The sequence below is a fragment of the Muscardinus avellanarius genome, assembly GCF_963383645.1.
Source record: "Muscardinus avellanarius genome assembly, chromosome: 9".
Classification (NCBI taxonomy): domain Eukaryota; kingdom Metazoa; phylum Chordata; class Mammalia; order Rodentia; family Gliridae; genus Muscardinus; species Muscardinus avellanarius.
The window spans coordinates 100675313-100702910 of NC_137795.1; the positions used below are offsets into that span (position 1 = coordinate 100675313).

Below are 27598 nucleotides of genomic sequence, written 5' to 3' on the forward strand. Positions count from 1 at the left end.
TACTAAGACATCACTCAAGGCCTGTTCTTCAGGCCTCCAGGCTCTATATTCTGAAATACGGATCTAATCTGGTTACTCCAAGGCTTAAAACCCCCGATAGGCCCAAACCCTTCCAAACTCGGTCAACAAGGGAAAAATCGTAAACTCAGGAAGAGCCCCCGATTCTGGCTTCTGGTTACCTCTATAGCACACGACGCCCACAGGGGGTGGAGAAAATATCAGAATGCGCTTTCGAAGTAAGGCAAACTTCCAGAGGATGAGGATTTGCTCCCCAAAGAACTTAATAAACTGGGACATGCAGCCAGCAGGGTGTGTGATCTATGAAAATAAAAAGGGGTGGGGGAGAAAGAGCTTGTTAGAAATACCGTAATGAAAAACACCCCATGCTGAACTGCCCCTCCCACCAAAAGCTCAGAGTTCAACCAGATTTATTAAGGGAAGCTTACTTCCACACAAATGATAATGTCACCTTCAAAGTTGTATCTTTTTTTTTTTTCCCCAGGACTGGGGATGGAACCCAGGGGCATTCTGCTTCGGAACTACACCCTCAGCCCTATTTTTTTGTCTTTTATTTTTGAAACAAGGTCGCACAAAGGACCTCACTAAGTAGCTGAGGCCGTCTTTGAACCATGATCCGAACTCAGCCTCCTGAATGCGGGATTACAAGCAAGCGCCACCATGCCCGGCTTCAAGCCCTATCTTTAAACTGGCCTTCTATAATACGACAGCTCCCCTGATACACTGAAGTTTGAGTTGAAGGATCATTAGGTACTTAGGAGAAAAAGGCGCCAAGGAAACATAGCTCAATTTAACTTCCGAGCAGTCAGACATAAAAGGAGCTCTGAAGAGTGAGTGTGCCTCCATGAGGAAATCCAACTGGAAAATGTTATTAACAAGTCGAAGTGATAAGGTGATAAGCAAAACGTCCCAGATTAGATTCCCAAGGAGATGGGAACCTGGCATGTGCAAAGCAAAGTGTCTTCAGGGATCACAGGCTGGGTAGACTCTTAGGGCCTAATGGTCTAACTCCTGTGCCCTTCAACTCCAAGGGCCCTTCCTTCTCAGGCTAACTGCCGGGAGTGCAGCAGCCACAACATCCTAGGGGTTTAGAACATAAACTATGACACCAGGGAAAGCAGAATCCCAATCCCAGCTCCACCATTTGCAAACAGGGAAGGTTGGGAAAAATTGTGTTCCTAGTTCACTTTCCTCATCTATAAAATGGGCAAAATATTGCCTACCTTATATGGTTATAAGTACCACTCGAGACAAAACCTGAGCTACTTAGCAGCTAGGAGCATCCATATGCAGCAACGACTAGTGTCTCTGCCAACACAGGAGCTTCCAGTCAAGTGCCTGGTAAGCATTTCAGACCACTGCCACACTTACCTGTCAGAAGTAAGAGTCTTTATCTCCCATGAGGAATATAGTTCTGAAGAGAGGCAGCCGCACTAAGGCTGCAGGCTGGGGTTTAATGACTGAGAGTCCTAGGGCAGGGGTGGACCCAACACCAGAACCTTGAGCATCCTGCTGTCAGCCCTGGGAAGTTGCGCCTGGATCAAGGTGAGGATTTCCCTTCCCAAGGCACGGCCCTGCACCAAGGCTACCTTAGCTTGCCCCTGCTGGGAGGAAGGCCACCATGCACTGAGCACGCCCTGCTGCGACCCTTTGCTCCTCTGCCACCACCAAATCTCAAGTCACCAGGAGATGCACTAAGTAACCAGGTCGGATCAGATCCTTCCAACCACCATCTTTGGCTAAGTAAATAGCAACTAGATAGAACAGGAGCCAAGCACTCGCCCCTACACACACACACACACATGCACGCATGCATGCACACATGTGCTATCTTCAAGTCATCCACATCTGTTTCCACTGCACAAAAGCCTTGTGGAGAATGTACCAGTGTGTTCTGAGCCTTTGAGTCCTACAATAAACCACTGATCCTTCATCAGTTCTGACACCATTTGTTTGATCTTTTGTGGATGCCTGTATGCATTTTAAAAGAACTATCTCTTAAGCGTTAATGTTGTGCCAAAGCACTAGGTATTCCAGTTCTGATAATGAACAAAAATACCCATCCCCCGCCCTGCCCTCATGTGGTCTACAGGCTGGAGGGAGAAGCTAGTAACAAACAGTAAAAACAAACATCCTAATGAGAGTGTAATACAGGTGAACAAGGGCCCTGGGGACACACGGGAGGGAGCTGGTCCCACCCCAGATGGAAAGACTTCCTGCAGGAAGTGATGTCCACACTTCCACATAAAGGATAAAGAGCAACCAGTCTATGAGAAGACTGGGAGGAAAGAAAATGTGCCACTTCCTGGAAACTGCCTGCAGTTGAGGCCCCAGCCTGTCCCAAGAAGTGCTGGGAGGGCCCCTGGATCTACCTCCCGGCTTCTGAGCCAGCCGCTGAGACGTCATGGCCCTCTTCATTCACCCTTCATTTCTCATGCTCAATTTAAATGCTTCCCTTTATTCAGCCTCATCCCTCGGTGGCTCTTCCAGAGAATTCTTTCTTCTTGACACCTGCAGTTCAAACTTTGATGTTTTCCATTTCTGTTTTTCAAGCCAGTTCTCCATTCTCTTTTTACTCTCTTTCCACTGTTGGCATCCCCCTAGGGGGGTTTCAGTCTCCATGGTTCTCTCATTGCTTGGGATTCACCTGCTCCAGGGCGGCACCCCCCACCAACCCTCACCACCATCTGCCCTACTGGTAAATTTACCAGTTCCTTTCTTGTTCTTATTTTTATTTTCTTCTGCAAGTCTTAGCTCTAACTCCTACTTTTAACACTTATTTAAAATTTTTCTTTATATATACTTTTTTATATATACGTACACTTGGTAAAAACTCATTGAACTATATATATGTGTATGACTTTTAATTTGTACTCATGAATGTTATATTTCAGTAAAAAGCTTACATACAAATTTCTTAGTGTATACATACACATATTTTTTCCATAAGTGACAAGAAGAATCCTACCATATACAGAATCCCTCTATTTCTAAAGAGGATTGGTTCCAAGACCCCTCGCAGATACCAAAATCTATACATACTCAACCCTTTATATAAAATGACAACGTCTTTGCAGAAAGCCTATGTATATCCTCCTGTATACTTTTTTTTTTTTTTTTTTTTTGGTGGTACTGGGGTTCCTGGAGGCCCTTCTACCTCCGGGCTACACTCCCAGACCTATTTTTACATTTTATTTGGAAACAGGGTCTCCTAAGCCAGTGTGCGCGGCTGGCTTCGAACCTGCGTAATCCTCCTGTCTCCGCCTCCCAAGCGCAGGGATGACAAGCGTGCGCCACCACGCCCGGCTCTCCTGTATACTTTAAATTCCCTGCATTGCCTATAAACCTAAGACAATGTAAATGCTGTGTAAATAGTTATACTGCTTTCTTTACAGAATACTGACAAAAGTTGGTGCATCTTTAATAAACATGTAATTTTTTAGAAAATATTTTTGACCTGCAGTTGCTCACATCTGGGGATTCAAAAGCCAAGGAGTCAAAGGGCTGACCGTCCAACAATTTTTCTTCTTCTTGTTGATTTTTAACTGCTGTCATTTGCCCCTGGCCACTCTCTTAGGATTCTCTACATATAAACGTGGCCCTCTCTGCTCCCCATACTCCATCTCACCCCCAGCCCATAGACAGCAGCCATCCCTGTTTTTCCATGTTCACATATGTATGACATATGTATGCATGTGTATCTACATCTATACCTGAGACCCCTGTTATTTAACAAAACTATGATTAGATTGTCTATAGTTCTGTGCTTTGCTCTTCTCAGCGGAGACGTAGCTGACTGTGTCATCTTGGGCTCTAATTCATCATGCATAATAGCTGTTTACCACATGGGCATTCTAGTTTTTGACCATTCTGAACAATGTTGAATTAAACATTGTCACACATACATTAGTCTGGTGGGTTTATATCTATAGGGCAGATCTCAAAAAGTGGGACTGCCAAAAAGAAAAGGTTCATCATAAATATGTGAATATATATAATATGAACAATATGTGTGAGTATATAATATATAACATGAACAATATATATGAATATATAATATATAATATGAATAATATGTATGGATAATATATATTCACTTTTAATATGTTGACATTGCTTTTTTTTAAAGAAAACATCTATAGCTTATGATTTTGCATCTCCTCGGTCCAACAGGGACATTACTGAGCTGCTCTCAATAGGACTAAAGCATATGGCAGTTTCCCTTTTTCTTCCTTTATCCTTCCATCTTGGCCTCTTGGGGAGAGGAATACAGGGATAATCATGTCAGGGGTGAGCCACTACCCTGAGGGTTTTCAGCTAACCCAGCAGCAATTTCCCTCAGACCATTCTGACTCTCAGCCCATGACATAGGGTTGAAAAATCTGCAAAGGTTTGCAAGAAATGCAAACTACATTTCTTGGACTCCATGCCAGTTGGCTTCCTACTAGATTCTTTCAGTGGGAGGTGAAGACGGGATGCCGGAAGGCAAGAAGAAGGAAGGAATTCTCTTCCTTTTCGGCTCCTATGAGTATGTATATCTTTGGCAGCAGGAGACACCTATGACTCCAGCCTCCATCTTTTCTCAGCACTCTCAGCACAGCTGAGAGGCCCCTCCTGTGAGCTGCCATCATTTGGTAATGACACCTCTCTCCCTCAGTGGCCCTAGTCCCCAATGATCTGCCCTCTTGGCATTTACAGCCTTACGCAATCCTCTTTTCTGATTGAGTAACTTGCTTCTAACCGGCTGCACTGCAGGGCTATCACTTCCGTGGTTAGTTTACAAAGGGTTCTCACTGCCTTCTTGCTAACTGACCTTCCCTTGTTGGCTCTGATGAAGGAAGTGGCCACATTGGAGAGACCTATGTTGCTAATAAGTGAAGGCAGCCTCCAATAGCCTGCAAAGTACTGAGGACTTCAGTTCAACAGCCCTTAGGAAAGCTAATCCTGCCAACACTCGCATGAGCTTAGAAAGGGATACTTCCCCTGCTGAGCCTTCTGATGAGACCCCAACCCTGGCTGTCACTGTGAGTGCAAAATGAGAGACCACGGAGGCAAAACCCAGCTAAGCCATGCCTGGGCACCTGACTCATGGAAACTATGGGATAATATGTACGGTTTAAAGCTTTCACTCTTGGGGTAATTTGTTATACAGCAGTAGATGACTAATACAGGGATGATAGCTGCTCTCTGTAATTGCTAACATGATATCTGTAATTACAAATGATATTATATAATCTGCAATTACTAAAATATATATAAGGGAATTGCATTCAACAATGTCTAGGGTCCTTCTTGGATCTATATTTCATGACTCTGGTTATAGTGACGACTTACAGCATAAGGAAGATGCTGTTTCTCATGGACCACAGTCAGCTGCTGAGAAATGCTGAAAAAACAGGCTTTTCCTAAACATCACAAAGCACAATCGGTGCTGTAGGAGGTTGCTGCTCAACACCAGCCTGGCTTTGCCTGTCACACCGGAGGCCCGGATGGGAAAGCCAGGCTCCTCCTCCGTGGTGTGAGCTCCGGCTCCAGCCCCATTTGCTGCTTCAGGGTTCCGACTGCTATACGACTCATCCCCGTATTGAATTAACCTAACATGGTCTCTGTTTTCCTGATAAGACTGTTGCTTGCTAGAGATCAAATTCCACTGTCTAGTGTTTAAGGTTTTCTACCATCTATCTGAATCCAACCTATTTTCCTGTTCTTTTCTCGAATGAGCAGGTGACAATAAAAATTCAACCCCAGACAAGCAAGTTTGCTCATACTCATGAACTTGGCCTGTGCTTTCCCAGGCCCACACCTCTGCAAAAGCAGTGAAGTCAGACAGAGAGGGACAATTGGCTTTGGCACAAGCCCTATGTAAACATAAGTCCTGGCTCTGCCTCCTGCTGCCTGTAAGGCCTGAAACAAGTCATGGAAACTTTAGAAGTTTCAAATGCTTTAGCTGGAAAACAGGGATTAAAAAATAAATAAATAAAGAGAGCTGCAACAGGTACAGACAGCTAGCTAGCATAAAGCTTAACTCACAGAAGGTGACGAGGAAGTGGTAGACCAAAGTGGCTCGCTATTGCTGGTGCCTCCCTCAGTCTGGAATTAGCATCCCTCCTGCTCCACTTAGCCAAATGCTGCAGGGCCAAATCCTCTTCCAAAATGCATAATTTCCCTACCAGGGGAGCTCTAGGTTTCCACTGAAATATCTTGTGACAAGACACAAGGGAGTGAGACGGCAGAGAAGGAGCAAAGTCATGCTCTGAGGCCTCTCTGTATCCTTCCAACACCCGATGCTTGGCCAGGTATTTTGTTATCTAGAAACAAACATATTCTGGCTGGGCCTAGTGGCACACCCCCATAATCCCAGTACTCGGGAGGCTGAGACAAGAGGATCATAGGTTCAAAGCCAGCCTCAGCAACTTAGCAAGACCCTATTTTTTTTCCCAAAAAATTTACATTATAGTCATACATCTTATTGGCGTACAAGATGTTGGAGACATACATGCACACATCACCCAATTAGCCCTTACCCAATTCCCACCTCATTCGTCTTTTGCATGTTTGGCTTAGTGATTGACTTTGATATGTTTGTTAATGTACATCCTATACATTAAAGAATTTCCCTCTTCCCCCTCCCATCCCCTCAGTCAGGTTGCCTTCTCTGCTCATTTATAGTATCTCCTTCTTCATCTAGAGTTTTCCTCTGACCCATTTTTCTCCCTAGCTTCCACATATTAGGGAGAGCATCTGATTTCTTATTTTTTGTGACCAACTAATCTCACTTAGCATAACGTTCTCCAGATCTATGTCCTTGTAAATGACATAATTGTGGTTTTCTTTATGGCTGAGTAAAATTCCCTATTTCCAAATAAAAAAGAAAATAGGGCCGGGGGTATAGCTCAGAGGTAGAATGCCCCTGGGTTCAATTGCCAGCACTACAAGAAAATTAAAAATAAATATATTCTAGCACCCAAAACAAGGTGCCACAGAAAAAATACAAAATAAAGTAATATAAAAATGTTTTAACTAAAAAATATTATATCTGCTCATCAAGCTTTTGTCACATGTTTGGCTTCATAATATACAATGCAACCAATAGAATCAAACTCATCTTTTGATTGAATCAAAATAATATATGTTGCAACCAACTGAATTACCCATCATGCCCAGCTAGTTGCCTTAAGTTTTAAGTAAACCCAAATGCTTATTTTATAAACCAATCCCATCAAGAGCAGACATTCTGCATGAGCCCAAGACATAAACTCCTGACATAAACGGTGAGAGTGCGGCCGGCCTCACCTTCATCTCGGGGTACATGTAGCGATGGATGGAAGGCAGCCAGTACACGGGGGGCAGGCTGCCGCCTCTGCCAGGACCAGCATGGAGCACCCCTTTCTTGTCCTCGTAGAATGCAGCCAGATGAGAGTAATGTCCCGGCGTCTCCAGCTGGTGTCTGCACAATACACACAGGTGCACGGTGAGAACAGCTTCACGCTGGTGTGCAGCGCGCTCCCACGCCCCAGGGCTCCAGGCCTGGAGACACTCGAAGAGCTGCACTTCGGTGGCACCTCAAAGCCTCCCTTGCTGGTATAGGAGATCCACAAGCAAAGCTCAAACGTGGGGCCCGAAACTCCCTGGCAGCTCTACGCAATTTTCTCTGTCTTGTGGGGAAACAGACGAAACCAACAGGCTATGACTAATGTCTATTGTTCTTGAGCAAAGGATGCTAAAGATTGCGTGCTGCCTTCCAGAGAATGGCTGTTGGCCGTGAGAAAGGATAACCCGGAAGACTACACTCTCCCTGCTCAAAACGGATCTTGGTTTGAATTTGCATGTGTTTACTCTCTCCTTTTGTTCTAAAAGAGGTGGGAGAAGCTACCCCCTCGATGCCCCCCAATAAGGGAAAACAGTTATTACTAGACATCGCTGAGGGCTTCTAATTTCACATCAAGTAAAAAAGAAAATGCATCCAAATCTCTTCTTTTCCCCTCTGGCCCCAGCCTCTGCTCAGCTCAGCTTTATTGATTGACCCTCAAACCAAGAAAGTGGCAATAAGGCCCTGGACCACTTGGAATGCAGAATCCTGCCTCCAAATGTTTAATGGGGAGGTCAGAGGTTGGGTTCTGTACCCTCAAAAAGAGATGCGCTGGGATCCTCATCCCTAGGACTTCAGAATGTGGCCTTTTGGAGACAGGGTCTTAACAGAGGTAATCAAGTTAAGGGGAGGCCAGTCGAGTGAGCTCTGGTTGTGACTTATTAAAAGAGGAGCCTGGGAAACACACAGGCAGACATGCACATGTGCGCAAACACAGAACACCACAGGAGGATGAAGGTGGAGATGGGGGTGACGCATCTACAGGACACCAAAGACTGCATCAGGCAGCAGAAGCTAAGGGAGAGGTGTGGAAGGGGACCAGCCCTGCAGACACCTGGAATTCTGGGCTTTAGAACTGTGAGACATTACATTTCTGCTGTACTAGCTACTCAGATCCTGGAACTTTCTTATGCAGTCCCAGCAAAGTAAGTCAGGGAGAGATATGCAGGGAGGCCCCCAGCTCACTTATATCCTATTTTTATTTTCTCAGAGTCTTACCATTTCCATTTAATGATAAAGAAAGAAGCAAAATATAGTTTTACTGAGCAAGAGATGTATCCCTGATTAGGCTGGCCTTGAGACAAGAGTGATTAAAAACAGGCAATACCAACCTCCTACACCCCCATGCCACCCACGTGGCTTACTCCAAAGTGTAACATGCACTGCTCAGGGTCAAGATTCCAGTGGCCCACCCGCAGCTAGCTGTTCTCCAACCACTTCAACTCAGAGCGATGGCAAGAGACTTTTCAGCTAATCTGGTTTTTTTTTTTTTTTTTTTTGTGGGTCTGGGGATGGAACCCAGGGTCATTCGACCTCTGAGCTACACCACCTGCCCTATTTTTTATTCTTTATTTTGAAACCAGGTCTCATTGAGTTGCAGAGGGCCTCACTAAGTAGCTGAGGCTGTCTGCGAACCCTGATCCTCCGGTCTCAGCCTCCCGAATTCTGGGATGACAAGTGTGCGCCACCACCCCTGGCTCCTATTTTGTATTTTAAAAAGGGAAAAGAAAAAGAAGAAGAAAAAGAAAAAGCCAGGTGTGGTGGCACACCCTGTAATCCCAGGACTTGGGAGGCTGAGACAAGAGGACTACAGGCTTGAGGACAGCCTCACCAACTCAGAGAGACTCAATAACTTAGATCCTGTTTCAAAACAAAAAATAAAAATTAGGGCTGGGGGTGTGCACCACCACATCCAGTTTACCGTTTTTTTCTTGCAATGTCTCAAAGGAAATTCCACATCATAACATTTTATCCATAAATGCTTTGATATATATCACTAATAAAGTCTACTTAAAAACTACACAACACATAACTACCATGTCACTACCTCACCTAACAAAGTTAATAATGTCTTATTACAAAATAATACCCAATTCATATTCAATTTACATCAAGTGTCAAAATGTTACTTTATAGTTGGTTTGTTTGAATCAAGATCTAAGTAAGATCCCAAAATGTGCTTATATGTCTTAGGTAACTTTTATTCTTATAATAGTCCTCATCCCTTTTCTTTTCTTTTCTTTTCTTTTTTTTTTTTTTTGTGGTACTGGGGTTCCTGGAAGCCCTTCTACCTCCGGGCTACACTCCCAGACCTATTTTTACATTTTTATTTGGAAACAGGGTCTCCTAAGCCAGCGCGCGCGGCTGGCTTCGAACCTGCGCGATCCTCCTGTCTCTGCCTCCCAAGCGCGGGGATTACAAGCGTGTGCCACCACGCCCGGCTTCCCTTTTCTAATTTATTTTTTTTAAGCAAAATTAGCCAGTCTCAGAAAGCGAATAGTTGCATATTTTCTTTTACATGTGGAACTAGATAAAAATTGAGAAAAAAAGGCGACCTCAGAGAGGGGAGCAGAGACTCCAATGGGATGATGGACAGGGTTTAGGGAGGAAGGAGAAGACAGCGACCTCTGGAAGGTAACAGATGAAATAATGCTACGTTTGCATATGAAATTACCAATGCCAACCTCAGTGATGTGTACGGGAAAGGGGAGGGAGGAGAGAAGACTTGAAGGAGACACTTTAAGAGTTGTATGCATGTACATTCCTGTCACTCTGTGCCTCGGTATCATGTATAAGTACAATGCCCACTTCAGCAATACAAATATGTAAAAACCATAAAAAATCACGAATATAACGCCGGGCGTGGTGGCGCACGCTTGCAATCCCCGCGCTTGGGAGGCGGAGACAGGAGGATTGCGCAGGTTCGAAGCCAGCCGTGCTGGCGTAAGAGACCCTGTTTCAAAAATATAAAATAGGTCTGGGAGTGTAGCCCGGAGGAAGAAGGGCTTCCAGGAACCCCAGTACCACCAAAAAAAAAAAAAATCACGAATATATTTTGATAAGAAATAACCATAGAAAGGACTCCAATTAGAGAGATATAAAAGGCAAGAACTGTAGATGAAATACTAGTAAATAAGTGTGGGACATTGGAAGTCAGAACTTATAGACAACTCTGATCAAGTGTTGCAGAAACTGAACCCAGTTAGTTTATATAGAAGTCAGTGCTGCAGCGCGGTTCACCTCTGCCTGGACCTGATCTTTGGATTCCCTCATGCTCTGTCATACAAGTGTCTTATCTCATGTTACCTCTAGTCCTCTTTAATCACCAAACCGGAAAACCTTTCTAGCTATGACTCCAAACCCATAAGATTAAAGAACCCAAAGGAGAAAAATATCTACACACACAAAAGTATTAAAAGACAAATGACAAAGTAGAAAACATTCACAATTTATATCACAGTGAACAAAGTTTCTTATCATACAGCAAACTGCTAAAAATTAATAAAGCCAAGGAGAACACCAAAATGTAGCAAAGGCTAGAAACAACTGACAGAAAATACACGAGTCAAGCCATACTTATAAGAAAAATACAAATTAAAACTATAGTGATGCCATGCATGGTTGCACATGCCTGTAATCTCATTACCTGGGAGGTTCAGACAGGAGGATCAACAGGTTCGAGGCCAGCCTCAGCAACTTAGTGACGCTCTCAGCAACTCAGTGAGACCCTGTTTCAAAACAAAATAATAGCTGGGCGTGGTGGCGCAAGCTTGTAATCCCAGTGCTTGGGAGGCTGAGACAGGAGGATCGCGCAGGTTCAAAGCCAACCTCAGCTGGTTTAAGAGACCCTGTTTCCAAACAAAATATAAAAATAGGTCTGAGAGTGTAGCCCGGAGGTAGAAGGCCCCTGGGTTCCGTTCCCAGTACCACTAATAATAATAATAATAATAATAATAATAATAATAATAATAATAATAAAAATAAAATAATAATAATAATAATAATAATAATAATAATAATAATAGGGCTGGAGGTGTAGCTCAGAGGCAGAATGCCCCTGGGTTCAATTCCCAGTACCACAAAAAGGAAATTAAAAAGAGAGAAAAAAGAAAATGTATAAAACATCTTGTGCCCATTATCCCTTGCTGCTCTCAGTGAGATACAAGAGTAAGATGAGAATAGGTAAGAACTGATCAGATTGTGAGCAGAAACAGAATACAGAAAGACATAGAAAGAAATACAAATAGCAGGAAAATAGGTAAAAACTGACCAGTGTGTAAGCAGAAATAAAAGGAACTACCAATAGAAGGAAATATCATCACTAAGGGCATGTTCTAAATTTTATAATATAAATCAGCAGAAGCTTCAATAATTTGGAACCCCATGGGGCTGCCTCTAGACCCAGAAAAGCAAAAGACAGGTGAACCTCTCGATGCTTTAATAGAGTATCCAGTTAAGTATTCTTGGGCAGGAGTGGGAGTCAGCCTATTTGTAAGGATCAAATTTAGGACATACCTTCCACATAGCTGACAAAATGAGGGGGAGGGGGAGGAGCCAAAACAGTGATCAGTAACTAATCTAGAGCCCATGACTTGAAAGCCATAGCCCCAAAGAGAGCTTTAGTGATGGAGACTTAGCCAAAAGCGAGTCAGAACCTACTTAGCATGTGTCTCGCCACATGCCTGCCATGTAAAAGCCCATGGCAGCTTCCCTGGATTTTATTTACTTTTATCTTTTTTATTTTATTAGTACACTATAGTCATACATACTAATGGGGTACAAGATGGTGGAGGGAGAGGCATTTACCTGCATCAAAATCATAAAGCCCTGGGGTGGGGGAGTGGCCTCCTCAAGGGAAGAGAGCATACACAGATACCTGGGCGGCCAGAGAAGCACACTGAAGCAGAGGCTGCTATTTCTCAAAAGCTATTCTTTCCTTCTTCCTGCTTATAATGGAAGCCCTGGAATTTTAGGTGGTCGCAGTCACCTGACTAGAGGTGACATTTCCCAATCTATTTTTGGCTGGTAGGTGTGTCTCTGATTGAGAACCTGACAGCACAATGTGACAAGTGATATATAAACTCCCGTTCTGTCTCTCTTCCCCATGGGCTGAGATGCAGACCTAGGAGAGGTGAGCAGCTTTTAAAGCTTGGACAAGAACATCTTAGAATAAAATAAAATAAAATAAATCACTCTCATAATATGGTGGAATAAGAGAAGTGAAGTGAGTCCCTGGACAATCCTATGTACAGTAGGCTACCAACCTTGACCACCTGCCTATCTCTAAACCATTAAGTGAGAATTTTAGTTGAGCCACTGTATCTTTGGGTCTCAGTTCCTGCCATTCAGGCAGGACCCTAACTAACATAATTCCTCCTTATAATTTTAGGCTATTGAACTATGAGAATGTATTGCCTATTTAGAATATTAATTTTTAAATTTTTAATTTTTTGTGGTACTGGGAATTGAACCCAGAGGCATTCTACCTCTGAGCTACACCCCCAGCCCCATGTTTTTATTCTTTATTTTGAAATGGGGCCTAAGTTGTGGAGGGCCTCACTAAGTAGCTGAGGCTGGCTCCAAACCTGTGATCCTCGTGTCTCAGCCTCTCAAGTACTGGGGTGATAAGCATGCACCAGCACATCTGGCTAGAATTATTAATTTTTTCAAAGAGTAATTTTTTTAAAGTGTCAGAATCCCAATAAAAATGTTTCTTTTTTGTGTGAAACTTTTATTTTCCCAAATTTTAGTTATTTGCAATACATATATACCCATCTCCTAGAGTCCTACTTTCTATCTTTCCGCTCTATTTAGTCCATGTGCATCTCTTTTGTTGTTAAGCCATTTGAGAGTTCTAAGTGATGCTTCACCCCGATGTATGGCAACACAGAGTACTCACTCTTCACGAACACAATTGTAGCACTCAGGAAATTTAACACAAAACTACCGCCTGTGTTTATTATAATTTTCCAGATGTCCTAATAATGTTCTTAGCGTTTTTTTCTTTTAATTTTTCAAGGATGACTCATTGCTTTAAATACTAAGTTCTCTTTCCTCTTGATCAAGGACATTTCCTGTCCTTGCCTTTGTTTTATTCTTCCTTTTTTAATGTGTGCTTTTATTAGTGCAATTCAGATAAATGAGAAGAGAGACCTGGAGAATCGTGAAAGGGGCTTGGGGGAGGGAAGGGCAAATGGAGGACTGAGGAAGAAAACAGTCCACATAATGCTATGGCCATATATACACAAGGTATCGCTACCAATCTAACACATATGGGAGGAAGGAGGGAGAGTGGATGGGACGTGGAGGAGATACTCCAAGAGCTGTATGCATGTATGTGGATATCATTTTGAGCTTCACTATGATTTTTATTTTATATATATATATATATATATATATATATATATATATATATATATTTATTTATTTATTTTTTTTTTTGGTGGTGGTACTGGGGTTCCTGGAAGCCCTTCTACTTCCAGGCAACACTCCCAGACCTATTTTTACATTTTTATTTGGAAACAGGGTCTCCTGAGCCAGCGCGCGCGGCTGGCTTCGAACCTGCGCGATCCTCCTGTCTCTGCCTCCCAAGCGCGGGGATTACAAACGTGTGCCACCATGCCCGGCTATTTTTATAAAACAAAAATGTTCCCTTTTGAGCCAGGCGTGATGGCGCACCCTTGTAATCCCAGCACTTAGGAGTCTGAGACAGGAGGATCAGGCAGGTTCAAAGCCAGCCTCAGCTACTTAGTGAGGCTCTCAGCAGTGTAGTGAGACCCTGTTTCCAAATAAAATATAAATATAGGTCTGAAAGTATAGCTCAGAGGTAGAAAGACCATGGGTTCCATCCTCCACCCAAAATAAAGTTTCTTTTTTAAAAACTTCACAATACTGCTCCTAGGACACAGAACCAAGGTAATATTTCAAGTACAGAAACTATATGTGTATGAAGGTGTAACCAAGCTTCAAAGTACACAAAACAGCTACAAAGCTAAATGCTCAGCCATCGGGAATAAACACATAAACATCCCACCCTGAGATAGCACTCGCTTTTCTTTGAACCTATACCAGCAAAACTATTTTTAACATATTTCATTAAAATAGCTTATTCAAGCTGGGTGTGGTGGCAAATGCTTGTAATCCCAGCACTTGGGAGGCTGAGACAGGAGGATCCGGGTTCTCAGCCACCCACAGCTATATTCTGAGGCCCTTTGCAATGCAGTGAGATCCCGTTTCAAAATAAGGAATAAAAATGGGGCTGGGGTGTAGCTCAGAGGTACTATGCATCTGGGTTCAATCCCCAGTATCACAAAAAATAGCTTATTTAGGAAAGTGAATCTTCATAAATTATTAATCCTATTTTAGTAAAGTTATTTCTATTCTAGAATGACACTCACTAATATTGACAATGGATCTGAAGTGTTAATATTTGGGAGGATTTTTAAAAAATTATTTTGTTATCTTATATGAATTTAAAATGATAAACATATTTTTCCACAACAATAAAGTTCATTTTCTTTCAAATATGAAGAATAAGATATGATTGCTTCGTAAGAATTTTAACAATGATAAACTTTAAAAGTATAGGCTAAACCATATCCATGCCAATAAATGATTGTGTGTGTGTGTGTGTGTGTGTGTGTGTGTGTGTGTCTGAGTGAGAGAGAGAAAGACACACACACACACACACACACACAAACACACACACACACACTGGAAATTAAACTCAGGGGCATTCTACCTCCGATCTACACTTCTAACCCTACTTTACCTTTACTTTGAAACAGGGTCTCCCTAGGTCGATGACTGTCTCACACTGGCTGAGTTTGTCCTGGAGCCTGAGATCCTCCTGTCTCAGCCTCCAGGTACTGGGGTTACAGGCATGTGCCACCATGCTCGGCAATAAAGGATTATTTTAACAACAACAAAAAAGTAAGTTTATGCACATCTCTCGTACATTCGCTTTTTAATTAAATATTTCATTTTCTTGAGTATGTTTCAGTACAAGTGATGCAGTTTTATTTTTCCCAATGCCTGGCAATAATTCTTTCATATTTTCCTTAAAGACCTGATATGGCACCTTTACCACACTCTAAGGCCCCATGGGACTCCTCCTCCTTCCTTTTCATTTGCTATTTATTTGTTAAAGAAGCCGGGCTTTAAGGTTTCCCCAAATTGAATTTGCACTCCTGACGTGTCCCTCCACAGTCTCTTCCCTGAGAACCGCGGTTGGATCCTGAAGGTTTGCTGGGCTCACCCTCTGATGCTGGGGGCAAGGTGGCTTTGAACGGTACACTCTGCCATGGAGGGCAGGGTCATCAGCGCACCTCTCTCTTCTGCGATGGCAGCAGCCGCTCCCATCACTGGCTTGATTTCATAAGTCATTAAAAGTGACAAGGTGAGAAAAAAAAATAAGACAGGCTGCAAAAGCTCATACCATAGTATGATGCCCAGTAAAAACATGCACATGTATCAGAAAAGAGGCAAATGTGCTAAAATTTTAATGGTGCTTCTAGGAGTAGAGATAGATTTCCCCTCATAATCTGAAATGTGATCAGTTTCCTTGCCTAATGAGGAAAAAATAAAGTAACTAATAGTCTGGCTGCTTCTGTTTAAAGATTCTCTTCCTATGACTTCTAACAGTAAACCATTATATCTAAGATTAGATCTAAGACAAGTTTAGTGTCCATCTGCCTACCTGAGGCCAACAGGTGATTATTGTGTCTTAGGGGAAAACAGGACACATCAAATGATTATTTAATTAAACCAAAGTGAAGAGGGCATTGATGGAAACTGAAAGCAAAATCTCCCCCAGCTTCTATTACAGGACGAAGAGCTACTTCCCAGGACAGTGCCTGAAGGAAAGGACCGCTGGCTGAGGTTGAAGCATCACCACCGATGCTCTGGAAAAGCCACCCATGGTTCTGGCCTCAGTCTTTATCTCCAGGGCCTGCTGGCGGGTCCCACCCTGCCCGTGGACGGAAGCCACGTACCGAACCTGGTTCTCCAAGAAGTGCATGTACCGGTAGAGCAGGGTGTAGGAAGGAGAGAGGATGCCCACGGACTTCATTCGTGCACCACGCTCCAGCTCGCTCTCCACCGGCATGTTGGCGAAGCAGGCCAGGCCGAAGAAGGGCCCCTTCCGAAAATAGCTACAATAGAGCCAATGAACAGTGAGGCTGGAAATCAGGAAGGGAAGTTTCTCTCTCTCTCCTCTTCTCTTCTCTCTCTCTCTCTCTCCCTCTCCCTCTCCCTCTCCCTCTCTCTTTGGTACTAGGGATGGAACTCAGGGGCATCCTACCTCCGAGCTACACTTTCAGCCCAATATTTATTTATTTATTTAGAAGATTTAAAGAAGTTTATTAGAAAGATAGAAATACAGAAAATAGAAAAAAAGCCCCATACCCAAGTGGCATGGAGGGGTGACTCGAATGAATACACTCTTTAATTATTTATTTTTGAAACAGTGCTTCACTAAGTTGCAGAGGGCCTGAGTAAGTAGCTAAGGCTGGCCATGAACTGTGATCCTCCTGTCTCAGCCTCCCAAGCACTGGGATTACATGTGTGAACTACCATGCCTGGCTTGTTTTGTTCTCTTTAAGATGTAACTGCAAACAAAACAAATTCACTGTGTCCAGAGCTTAAAAAAAAAAAAAAAAAGTTCAGCATTATGATAAGTAACTCAGCTCATACACAAGCCAGCCCAGATTGGCAGGGCCTAGAGAAGTCCCAGCTGAGGGCCATTGGGCTGGGGCCAGGTCAGGACCGCACAGGACCATGGACACAGCTCTTCTCACCTGACAGCAACCGATGATTCAGACCAGAGAACCAAAGCTGAGATTTATCTCTAGGTCCCTCTTGAATTAGTATTCTGTCCTCTTAGCATAAATCACAATAACTCTCAACTCGCTTCCTGACCTGCTGATATTTACAACGTCGCTGCCACTCGAGGTCCTCCCCCATGCTCACACTTGTCTCGGCCACGGCTTCAGCCCAATGAGAGGATGAAAGCTCTGTGGTCCTCCACTCCTTCCTCCTCACAAAACACGCAAAGCACCAGTTACACGACTAAAAACTGGCCGTACTTAGAGCTGGAATTTCAAGTTTTAGCACAAAGATTTCTTAACCCACACTGAGCTGAAACTCCACTCTTCCATTAATCTTTGAAAAAAAAATAAAACAGGACTTTGCAAATGGTCTGAATTATGCTACGTGCGTGTGCAAATATTTAACAATGAATTCCACTAGTGTGCATAATTATAATGCATTGATAAAAAAAAAAAGGAAATAAATAAGTAAAATGGAACTTGGCAACCAAGGAAAACAAAAAACCTCAAATCTCAAGACGAGACCAGAGAATTGCTCAGTGAGTAAGAGAACTTCCATGCTAAAAGTTCCTAGCTTTTTGGGGTAGTGAAACCCACTAAGAATTGGGTGAAGCCGGGCCTGGTGGCACAGGCTTGTAATCACAGGTTTGTGGCCAGCCTCAGTTAGTTAGGCTCTCAGCAACTTAGTGAGACCCTTTTTCAAAATAAAAAGGGGGTTAGCTTGAAGGTAGAATGTCCCTGGGTTCCATCCCATTATGCAAAAATAAATAAATAAATAAATAAATAAGGATTTGATGAAAGCTAGAGACCTTGCTGAAAACTGAAAAGTACTACACCATACATATATTTTCAGAGTACTGGCACACCCTGCCAGGAGACCCCTGCTAAAGACTCTTAAAAGGTCTGGAGTAAGTAAGTCAGAGGCAGGTGGAAGGAAATGGTACAAGAAGTCTTGGGTTCAGCAGTACGTACATGAAGTCAGACTGAATTTTATGGGACCCACTGGCCATCGACTTGAATTCAACTCCTTCGAGGTCAATATCTTGAGGTAAGCACCATTCTACCATGTTTCCTGTGGGGAAAGGAGACATTCAAGTTAAAAGAAAGAAAATCATTCGAAGAAAAGGACTGAGTGAGAACTTTGTGCACAAAACTTCACAAAGGTGTTCAGAGAACTTGGCCTGGTACGGAGCCACCAAGATGCTCGGGGACTCACCTCAGGCACTGCCCACTGAGTTACATACGCCAGGGCACCGGACGGCCAGCAGAGAAGGAACCTGACCCACACTCTGAAAGAACAGTCTCCTTTGCTGAACGCCTTGGATTCTGCCATCTGCTCAGCCACTCCCAAATCTTCCTCTCAGGCTCACTTCCTTAAATGTGCATTTTTTAACCTCCTACCATTTCCTCTTTTACCATTTCCTCATCTTATACTCTCCTCCGAATCCCTTGGGATCTTGTTTCTAAGTCCCCTTTCTTCAGCCACTAATAACTTTGACAAATCCCAAAACTCTATTTTTCTCATTCTTATTGACGTCTTCGAGGTTTTTGTTAATTCCTCAAAAGTTCTCGGTTTCCTTGATTTTTTTCCCCAGAATACTGTTCGGGGTCTTTTCCAGCTTCTCAAATCCACATGGCTCTGCTTCCCTCTTTTTCTTCTCCTCTCCCCCCAAACGTCCCTTCTTAGGGGTTGACTACCAGCTTTTTACTCCCAATATCTGGGGACTCTGTCACTCATCATTAATTACTGAGTATCTATTGGACCAGATGTTGGAGATACAAAGTAGAATAAGACCTAGTCTCTGAAAGAGTCCAGAGAGAAACAAGGAGATAGGGACTAGCAGGTGCATTCTAGGTGGGGGGATGCTGTGGCAGGGATATGTGAAAGTTCAGAATCCTACATTGACAAGCATCTGCCAGATGGACGGCAACCACACAATTAGCAGTGTAACCTAGAGGTGAGAGAGAATGGCATAGAATCGTCCCTGTTGCTTCTTCCCATTCAGAATTTCCCCATATAAGGCTGGGTGTGGTAGTGCACCCCTGTAATCCCAGCAATCCGGAAGCAGAGACCAGAGGATCGTGGTTCGTGGACAGCCTCAGCTACTTAGCGAGGCCCTTCACAACTCAAAGAGACCCTGTTTCAACAAAATAAAAAGACAGCCAAGCATGGTGGCATGTGGTTGTAATCCCCGTGCTTGGGAGGTGAAGACAGGAGGATCGCACAGGTTCAAAGCCAGCCTCGCTGGCTTAAGAAACCTTGTTTCCAAATAAAAATATAAAATAGGTCTGGGAGTATAGCCCAGAGGTAGAAGGGTTTCCAGGAACTCCCAGTACCACCACCATAAATAAATAAATAAATAAATAAACAAACAAACAAACAAACAGACTAAAAATAGGACTGGGGTATAGCTCGGAGATACAATCCATTTCCCTGGGTTCCATCTCCAGTACCTCAAAAAAAAAAAAAAGTCTCCAAATAAAATGTGAAGCTGCCTGTGAGATTTCACTTTTGAACAAACTTCCTACTAACACTCCAAATACTATTTTCTAGGCAGTAAAGACCCTATCCTGAATTTCAGCCAATGGTGCATCCAGCTCCATGACACAGCAGCCGTCACAGGATCACCCAGTGCCACAGTCCACAGCCCAAGACCTTTTCTGTTTGTTTTCAAAACAAGAATCATGATCCCATCCAACTAATGAATTCAGTAAAACAAAAAGCAAGGAAAAGGGAATTAAAATTTCATAAAGCAGAAAATCTGGACCAACGCCTTATGGACAAAAGTGCTCCAAAAGAGAGTTGAGCTTGGGAATAAAAAGGTAAGCTTTGCCAGGTGTGGTGGCGCACGCTTGTAATCCCCGTGCTTGGGAGGCGGAGACACGGAGGATTGCGCTGGTTCGAAGCCAGCTTCGCTGGCTTAAGGGACCCTGTTTCCAAATAAAAAATATAAAATAGGTCTGGGAGTACAGCCTGGAGGTAGAAGGGTTTCCAGTACCACCTCCAAAAAAAAAAATAAGGGAAGCTTTTGGGGGGGGGGGGAGGTACCGGGAATGGAACCCAGGGGTATTCTCGTTCTATCTCCAAGCTATACCTCCAGCCCTATTTTTTATTCTTTATTCTGAAACAGGGTCTCACTGAGTTGCATAGGGCATAAGTAGCTAAGGCTGTCTCTGTGAACCGCGATCCTCCTGTCTCAGCCTCCCAAGTACTGAGACAGGTGTGTGCCACCACACCTGGCTTACAGGTAAGCTTTGTGAGCACTGATTTCCTCCACTTTCCTGTATTTCTCCCCTCCCATTCATGTCCACTACCTCCATCATCCAGTGGGCTTTTTGCTGGGGCTTGCACCAGGACAGCTGGGAAACTTACAGAGGTGCTTGGGACCTGCCTCAGGTCTAGAGTCAGTCTCCCCTAACCATGCCACACAGGTGATTCTGTAGATGTGTGCTGAGTGCAGAGTCAGCCATTTTGAGTCACCTTGGTCCGGCTGGGGAGGAGCACAAACTGCCCGCCCAAGTGGGAACTGTTTGCATGAAGAGAAGTTTCCAGTTCCCAAGGACCAAACGGGACTGATAACCAGGGACCCTGACAGATGAGCACAGATGCTGACATTTTCCTTGTTTACCCTTTCCGTCCCTGATTCATCTGACACTACCTTGGTGTTATTCCCTGACTCATCCCATAATTGCTTTTCTATTTCCTGTGGTTAATAATTTCTTATAATGTTTTCATTATGTCCTTCAATAAAAGCAAGATGCTGGTAGAAGGATGGTTGGAATGGAGACATCCCTCTCCTCCTCGGCAGCCTCAGCTGCCATGTTGACTTCGAGTCATTCACATGAGACTACGTCTCATCCATCAATCAACATCAACACCATCTACTCCAGATATGTACCAGGGGCCCCTGCCTGGGCCTCTGTGTACACAGCCCTCGCCTGTAATAAGGGTCACAGGTAACTGGCATGGAGAAGGGACACCTAGGACAGGCCATCATGGCCCTTAGCAGGTTCTGCCCTCTCTCACTCAACCAATGTGTGTTTCTCAGAGTCTTCCCTGCCCCATCCCTCATGGGGTGCAGCTAACTCTAACCTTGTTTCCTTTGCTCTAGCCTGTCCATGACACCCAACAGTTTGTGAAAACTTGAATTTACTTCAACTTTGTACTGAAATATAACAAGAGCACAGATTACAATTACACACTGATTTCCCTAAAGGTTAACATATCTGTGTCAGCAGCACCCAGATCAGAAAGCAGAAAGGACACCATTTGCACATCAAAAGCTCCCTCGCAAGCCTCCCTCAGTAACCACCACCCTGACTTCCAGCACCAATTTGTTCATCTCTTCTATTAGATGCATGCTGCAGTTTATTTACCTGCCAAACTGTAGATGCCTGCTTAGGTAATTTCCAATGTAGGCTACTGCAACAAGCGTTGCTGTGAGCAATTCTGCACACGTACATGTCATGGGGACACACATGCATTAGAGCTTCGCGATCTGTTGACCTGGCCATGTGGAGCTGTACCTCTCAGGATCCCCTTCCTGTGTGTTTCCAGTTGCAATCTGGTAGGCGGAAGTGAAGCAGCAGCCATGCAAGAGCCACACCTGGAACGCACCTGGGAGCATCAGGCAGCTCGCCTGTCGCTGCTCAACACAGGCTCATCAAGAGGAGAGGAGCAGCCAAGCCCCCTTCCCCTGGATCCTCCTCCGGCTTCTCTGACTCCTAAGCTAGGTGCAGTCCTCCATAATGAAGGAGTTGAGTGTCAGCTTCTCCAATGGGACACCCACATCACACAAACTGGAGGCAGTGACAGACGGATCTAGGTTCCCCTCCATCCTCACCGATTCCAGCCCTTCTCCTCCTTCCTACATTACCCTCTTCCTTCATAGCTGTCTGCCACGTAGACTCCAAGCTCCATCTCAGCCTTCACAGACTGTCTAACCAGCTCCCACGATTATGCAAGAACAAGTCCCTGCAACAAATCCTTTTGTTTTCCCTGGTTATTTGGTTGCTCTGTCACAATATGCCTGCATTTCTGCTGACTGCATCCCTAGGAGCACATCTGCCTTAAAAATGTTTGCATCAGTGCAAACTAAAAAACCTTCAGTAATCCTGAAGCTTTGTTAATAGGGCTTCTGGGGGGAAAAAAGAAAAAGAAAGAAAAAAAGGAGGAGGGGGAGGAGGAGGGAAGAAAAGACAAGAAAAGAAATTTTAAATGCTATGGAAAAGGTTTGGGGGCCAAATTATCTTAGGTTAAACAAAGATGAATGCATTCCTTTACTCAGAGCCTTTGATAAGCCACTCTGTGTTATGATAAGAAATCAACATATTTCTTAATGTTTCTCAAAAGTATCTGGCCAGTATACCCATTTTTATGGAGCATCTGAAGGAACTAAATTTATAAAAGGCATTTTAATTTTTTTTTAGAATTGATGGTATATCAAGGTTGCCCCACCATATCTTCTCTTCCTTTCCCATATGAAATAGAACTCACTATTTTTAGTTTGGTACATGGCTTCCCAAACGAAGCCTGTGTTTCTCAGTACCTTCCCACGTGCAGGTCTAGCTATGTAAATAAATTCTGGCCAGTGGAATGTAAATAGAAGTGAAGTGTGTTGTTTCTAAATGTGCCTGAAAGTAAAGGAGCACAATGCCTGTTTCTCCATCCTGCTACCTAGAATTTGGGTGTGGTATCCTATCTGGGAGGGGATGACATAATCATACATCAACATGAGCCCAGGTCCTTGGATCTGAGCCAGTATTCCAACCCTTGGCCAACAATCTCCTGTCACATGACAGAGAAAGAGGCATCTATCTTGAATAAGCCACAGTTCATTTAGATCACTGGGCTGTGTGGCTGGAGCCCCCTTCCTTGGGCTTCTGTGCCTGGCCAGTCCTTGCTGCACAAAAAGAGAAAGAACTAGAGAGAGAAAATGACATCCTGTCTGTTCCTTCACTTCTAGATGGATGCAAGGCCCTTGGGTTGGGAGGAAGGTCCCCCAAGTCCAGGGTGACTAATCATGGATTGAGGCCCAGGCTCCAGAGAGCCACTCTCAGAAGTTGCCTTTACCCCATGGAAACACATTTCTGCTGACACACTCCTTGACTGGAAGGGAAACAGATACAGCTACTAAGGCCCTTACCCCAGCCTATTACAATGTCTTAAATGTCTGTCTCCCCAGGGATGAGTGAACTGCTAAAAGGAGAACCTTTACCTGCTTGTCTTTACATCCCAACATAGCACAGAGCCTAGAACAGGACAGGAAGGGCATTGTGTGTGTGTGTGTGTGTGTGTGTGTGTGTGTGGTACTGGGGGTGGAACCCAGAGGCTTTCTACCTCCGGGCTATACTCCCAGACCTATTTTATATTTTATTTGGAAACAGGGTCTCACTAAGTTTCTGAGAGCCTCACTAAGTAGCTGAGGCTGGCTTCAAACCTGTGCGATCCTCCTGTCTCAGCCTCCCAAGCACAGGGATTACAAGCGTAAGCTACCACGCCTGGCTAGGAAGGGCATTTTAAAGAAAAGTTTTATTAAGGACAAGCATGTCTTTTAAAAAGCTAATTAACAAATCAATGTTAATTAACTGAGGAGTGATAGATACTGTGATTATGTAGGAAAATGGCATTTTGTGTGTGTGTGTGTGTGTGTGTGTGTGTGTGTGTGTATGGTACTGGGGTTCCTGGAAGCCCTTCTACCTCTGGGTTACACTCCCAGACCTATTTTATATTTTTTTTAAATTTGGAAACAGGGTCTCTTAAGCCAGTGAGGCTGGCTCCGAACCAGCGTGATCCTCCTGTCTCTGCCTCCCAAGCACGGGGATTACAAGCGTGCGCCACCACGCCTGGATAAATGGCCCTATTTTGAGGGAGTTTATTCTCAAGTATTTAGGAGACAGGTCTTATATTTGCAAATTATTTTCAAATGGTTCAGGGAAAAGAAGTATATTTATACTGTATATAATCAGTTTTACTTAGAATGCTTGCTGAATTTGAGTTCATGCAATTGATATATTCGAGAACAATTTCAACACGGAGACTTATACATTTGCTTATGCTATAGATTTAACGCAATTACAATCAAAATACTTCAGAGTTATTTAGTGGATATTGACAAACTAATTCTAAGGCTTATATGGAAAGGCAAAAGGCCCAGAATAGCCAACACAAATTTGAAGAATGAAGTTAGAAGATAACCAGTTTTCAAAACTTACAACAAAACTACAGTAATCAAGTAAATATGGTATTGAAGAAATATTAGACAAATAAAATCAACAGGGGAGAAGCAAGAACCCAGAAACAGGCTTACAGAAATAGTCAACTGATCTTTGTCAAACAAGCAAAGACAACAGAGAAGTCAGTCTTTCCAACAATGCTGAAACAATTGGATATTTGCATGCCAAAGAAAAAGAACCTAGACACAGACCTTACATCTATTACATATTTGTTCAATATGGATAGTAGACTCAACTATAAAATGTAAAATTATAAAACTTCTAGAAGATAACAGGATGAAATCTAGGTGACCTTGGGCTTAGCAATGGGCTTTTTTTTTTTTTAATATATACAACACCAAAAGTAAAATCCATGAAAAAGAAATTGGTTAAGTTGGCCTTTATTAAAATTAAAAACTACATCTGGTAAGTGACTATTTTCCAAATATAGAAAGGACTCTTAAAACAACAGTTAGAAAGTAAAGAATATAGCCGGGCGTGGTGGCGCACGCTTGTAATCCCCGCGCTTGGGAGGCAGAGACAGGAGGATCGCGCAGGTTCGAAGCCAGCCGCGCGCGCTGGCTTAGGAGACCCTGTTTCCAAATAAAAATGTAAAAATAGGTCTGGGATGTGTAGCCCGGAGGTAGAAGGGCTTCCAGGAACCCCAGTACCACCAAAAAAAAAAAAAAGAAAGTAAAGAATACAATTTTGAATATAGGCAAAATATCTAAATAGGAATTTCATCAAAGAAGATAAAGCAACAGCAAAGCATACGAAAAGATGTTCACCATCACATCTAATTAGGAAATTACAAGCTAAAACCACTACACACCTGTTAGATTGGCTAAAATCCAAGAGCAAAACACCCAGTGCTAATGAGGATGCGGAACAGGAACTTGTCTATTCACTGCTGACTCGAGTGCAAAAATAGTCCGGCCACTCTGAAAGATTGTTTAGCATCTTCTTACAAAACAAAACATACTTCTGTCATATGATCCGGCAACCATGTTTTTTTGTTTTATCCACACGAGTTGAAAACTCAAGTCCACACAAAGAAATGCACATGGACATTTACAGCATTGGTGTTCATAATTACCTAAAAAAACTGGAAGCAGCCGGGCGCGGTTGCGCATGTTTGTAATCCCCGCGCTTGGGAGGCGAGACAGGAGGATCATGCTGGCTTAAGAGAACCCTGTTTCCAAATAAAAAAGTTAAAAAATAGGTCTGGGAGTGTATCCCAGAGGTAAGGAGGGCTTCCAGGAACCCCAATACCACCAAAAAAAAAAAAAAAAAAAAAAACCTGGAAGCAACCAAGCTGTCCCTCCAAAAGTGGACAGATAAATAAACTGCAGGAGGTCCATAAAATGAAATACTTCTTAGCAATAAAGAGAAATGAGCCATCGAGTCACAGAAAGACATGGAAGAACCCTAATGATACTGCTATATAAAAGCCAGCCTAAAACGACTGCGTATTTTATGAGATTCTGAATATGTGATCTTCTGGGGGAAAAGCAAAATAATAGCTTCATAAAACGATCAGTGGGAAGGCAGAGATGAATCAGTGGCGTACGGGGCATTTTTCCTGCAGTGACACTGTTATGTGTGTTAGTGCTAATGGCAGATACACAGCGTTTGTGCATTTTTCAAAATCTATAAAACTGTACAGCAAAGCAAACCCTAAAGTTAACTACAGGCTTCACCTTAAAAATTAAATCCAGCCAGGCGTGGTGGCACATGCTTGTAATCCCTGCGCTTGGGAGGCCGAGACAGGAGAATCGCGCTGGTTCGGAGCCAGCCTCGCTGGCTTAAGAGACCCTGTTTCCAAATAAAAAAATATAAAATAGGTCTGGGAGTGTAGCCCGGAGGCAGAAGGGCTTCCAGGAACCCCAGTACCACCAAAAAAATATGAATAAATAAATAAATTAATTAAAAATAAATAAATCCATACAATAATATATTAATATTAGCTCATCAAGTATAACATATATACCACATGAATGAAAGATGTCAATAATAGAGAAGACTGCCTGAGATCGGGGAGAGGTGGTATGTGGAAACCCTCAGTACTTTTTGCTTAATTTTTCTTTAAACCTCAAATGCTCTAAAAAGTCAGTCCTTCTGATGCATGCCTGCAATGTAAGCTACTCAGGAGGATGAGACAGGAAGACTGAAAATTCAAAGCCCAGGCAACTTAGCGAGACCCTGTCTCAAAAAATATTTATTTTTTATTTTTTATTTTTTGGTACAACACTGGGGATTGAGCCCAGGGGTGTTCTACCTCTGAGCAAGAACCCCAGCCCTAATTTATTTATTTTTAATTTTTTTTTTTGAGGTACTGGGTATGGAGCCCAAAGGCATTCTACCTACAAGCTACCCCCCCAGCCCTATTTTTCTTTTTTCTTCCTTCCTTCCTTTCTTTTTTCTTTTCTTTTGGCGGTACTGGGGGTGGAACCCAGATGCATTCTACCTCTGAGATATACTCCCAGACCTATTTTATGTTTTATTTGGAAACAGGGTCTCACTAAGTTGCTGAGAGCCTCACTAATTAGCTGAGGCTGGCTTTGAACTTGTGCAATCCTCCTGTCTCATCCTCCCAAGCACAGGGATTACAAGCGTGCGCCACCACGCCTGGCTTATTCTTCACTTTGAAACAGGATCTCACTGAGTTTCAAAGGGCCTCACTAAGTAGCTGAGACTGTCTGAGAACTGTGATCCTCTTGCCTCAGCCTCCCAAATGCTGGGATTACAGTAAGTGTGCGCCACCACGCCCGGCTTTTCATTTTTAATTTTTAAACAGTTTCTCACTAAGTTGCTGAGAGTCTTGTTACATTGCTGAGGCTGGTCTCAAACCTGCGATCCTACTGTCTCTGCCGCCTCATAAGTATGGGGATTACAGGAATGCACCACCACACCCAGCATAGGGAACAATTTAATTGTAGGGAATGTCCCATCTGCTTAGACATGGGGTTGCAATGAGAAACCTAGGTGAATGCAGAAAAGGAAACCAGCTGCTTTAAGCCATGAAGCGAAATACATCCACCTTACACCTCCACCCGCTGCCTCAGGTCCCTGTGTGTGTCCTGAGCAGTTCCCATCCACCTCTGGGGCTACAGCTTCCTAATCTCAGGTAGGCCTTCTTCCACTGTTTCATTAGCACTTTCAAACTCAA

At 43.4% G+C, this 27598-nt stretch overlaps 1 protein-coding gene across 1 annotated transcript in view; it reads right to left on the reverse strand.

Annotated features, from left to right (window-relative positions):
- DENND11 (DENN domain containing 11) overlaps positions 1 to 27598 on the reverse strand; it is a gene marked incomplete at both ends in the record, with an annotated part of 40585 nt that overhangs the window by 4663 nt on the left and 8324 nt on the right. The window contains 4 exons of the mRNA XM_080701656.1: positions 180 to 318; positions 7312 to 7465; positions 16381 to 16539; positions 18187 to 18286. Of these exons, the coding sequence (XP_080557782.1) occupies positions 180 to 318; positions 7312 to 7465; positions 16381 to 16539; positions 18187 to 18286 (552 nt within the window). The remainder of the gene's footprint in view (positions 1 to 179; positions 319 to 7311; positions 7466 to 16380; positions 16540 to 18186; positions 18287 to 27598) is intronic.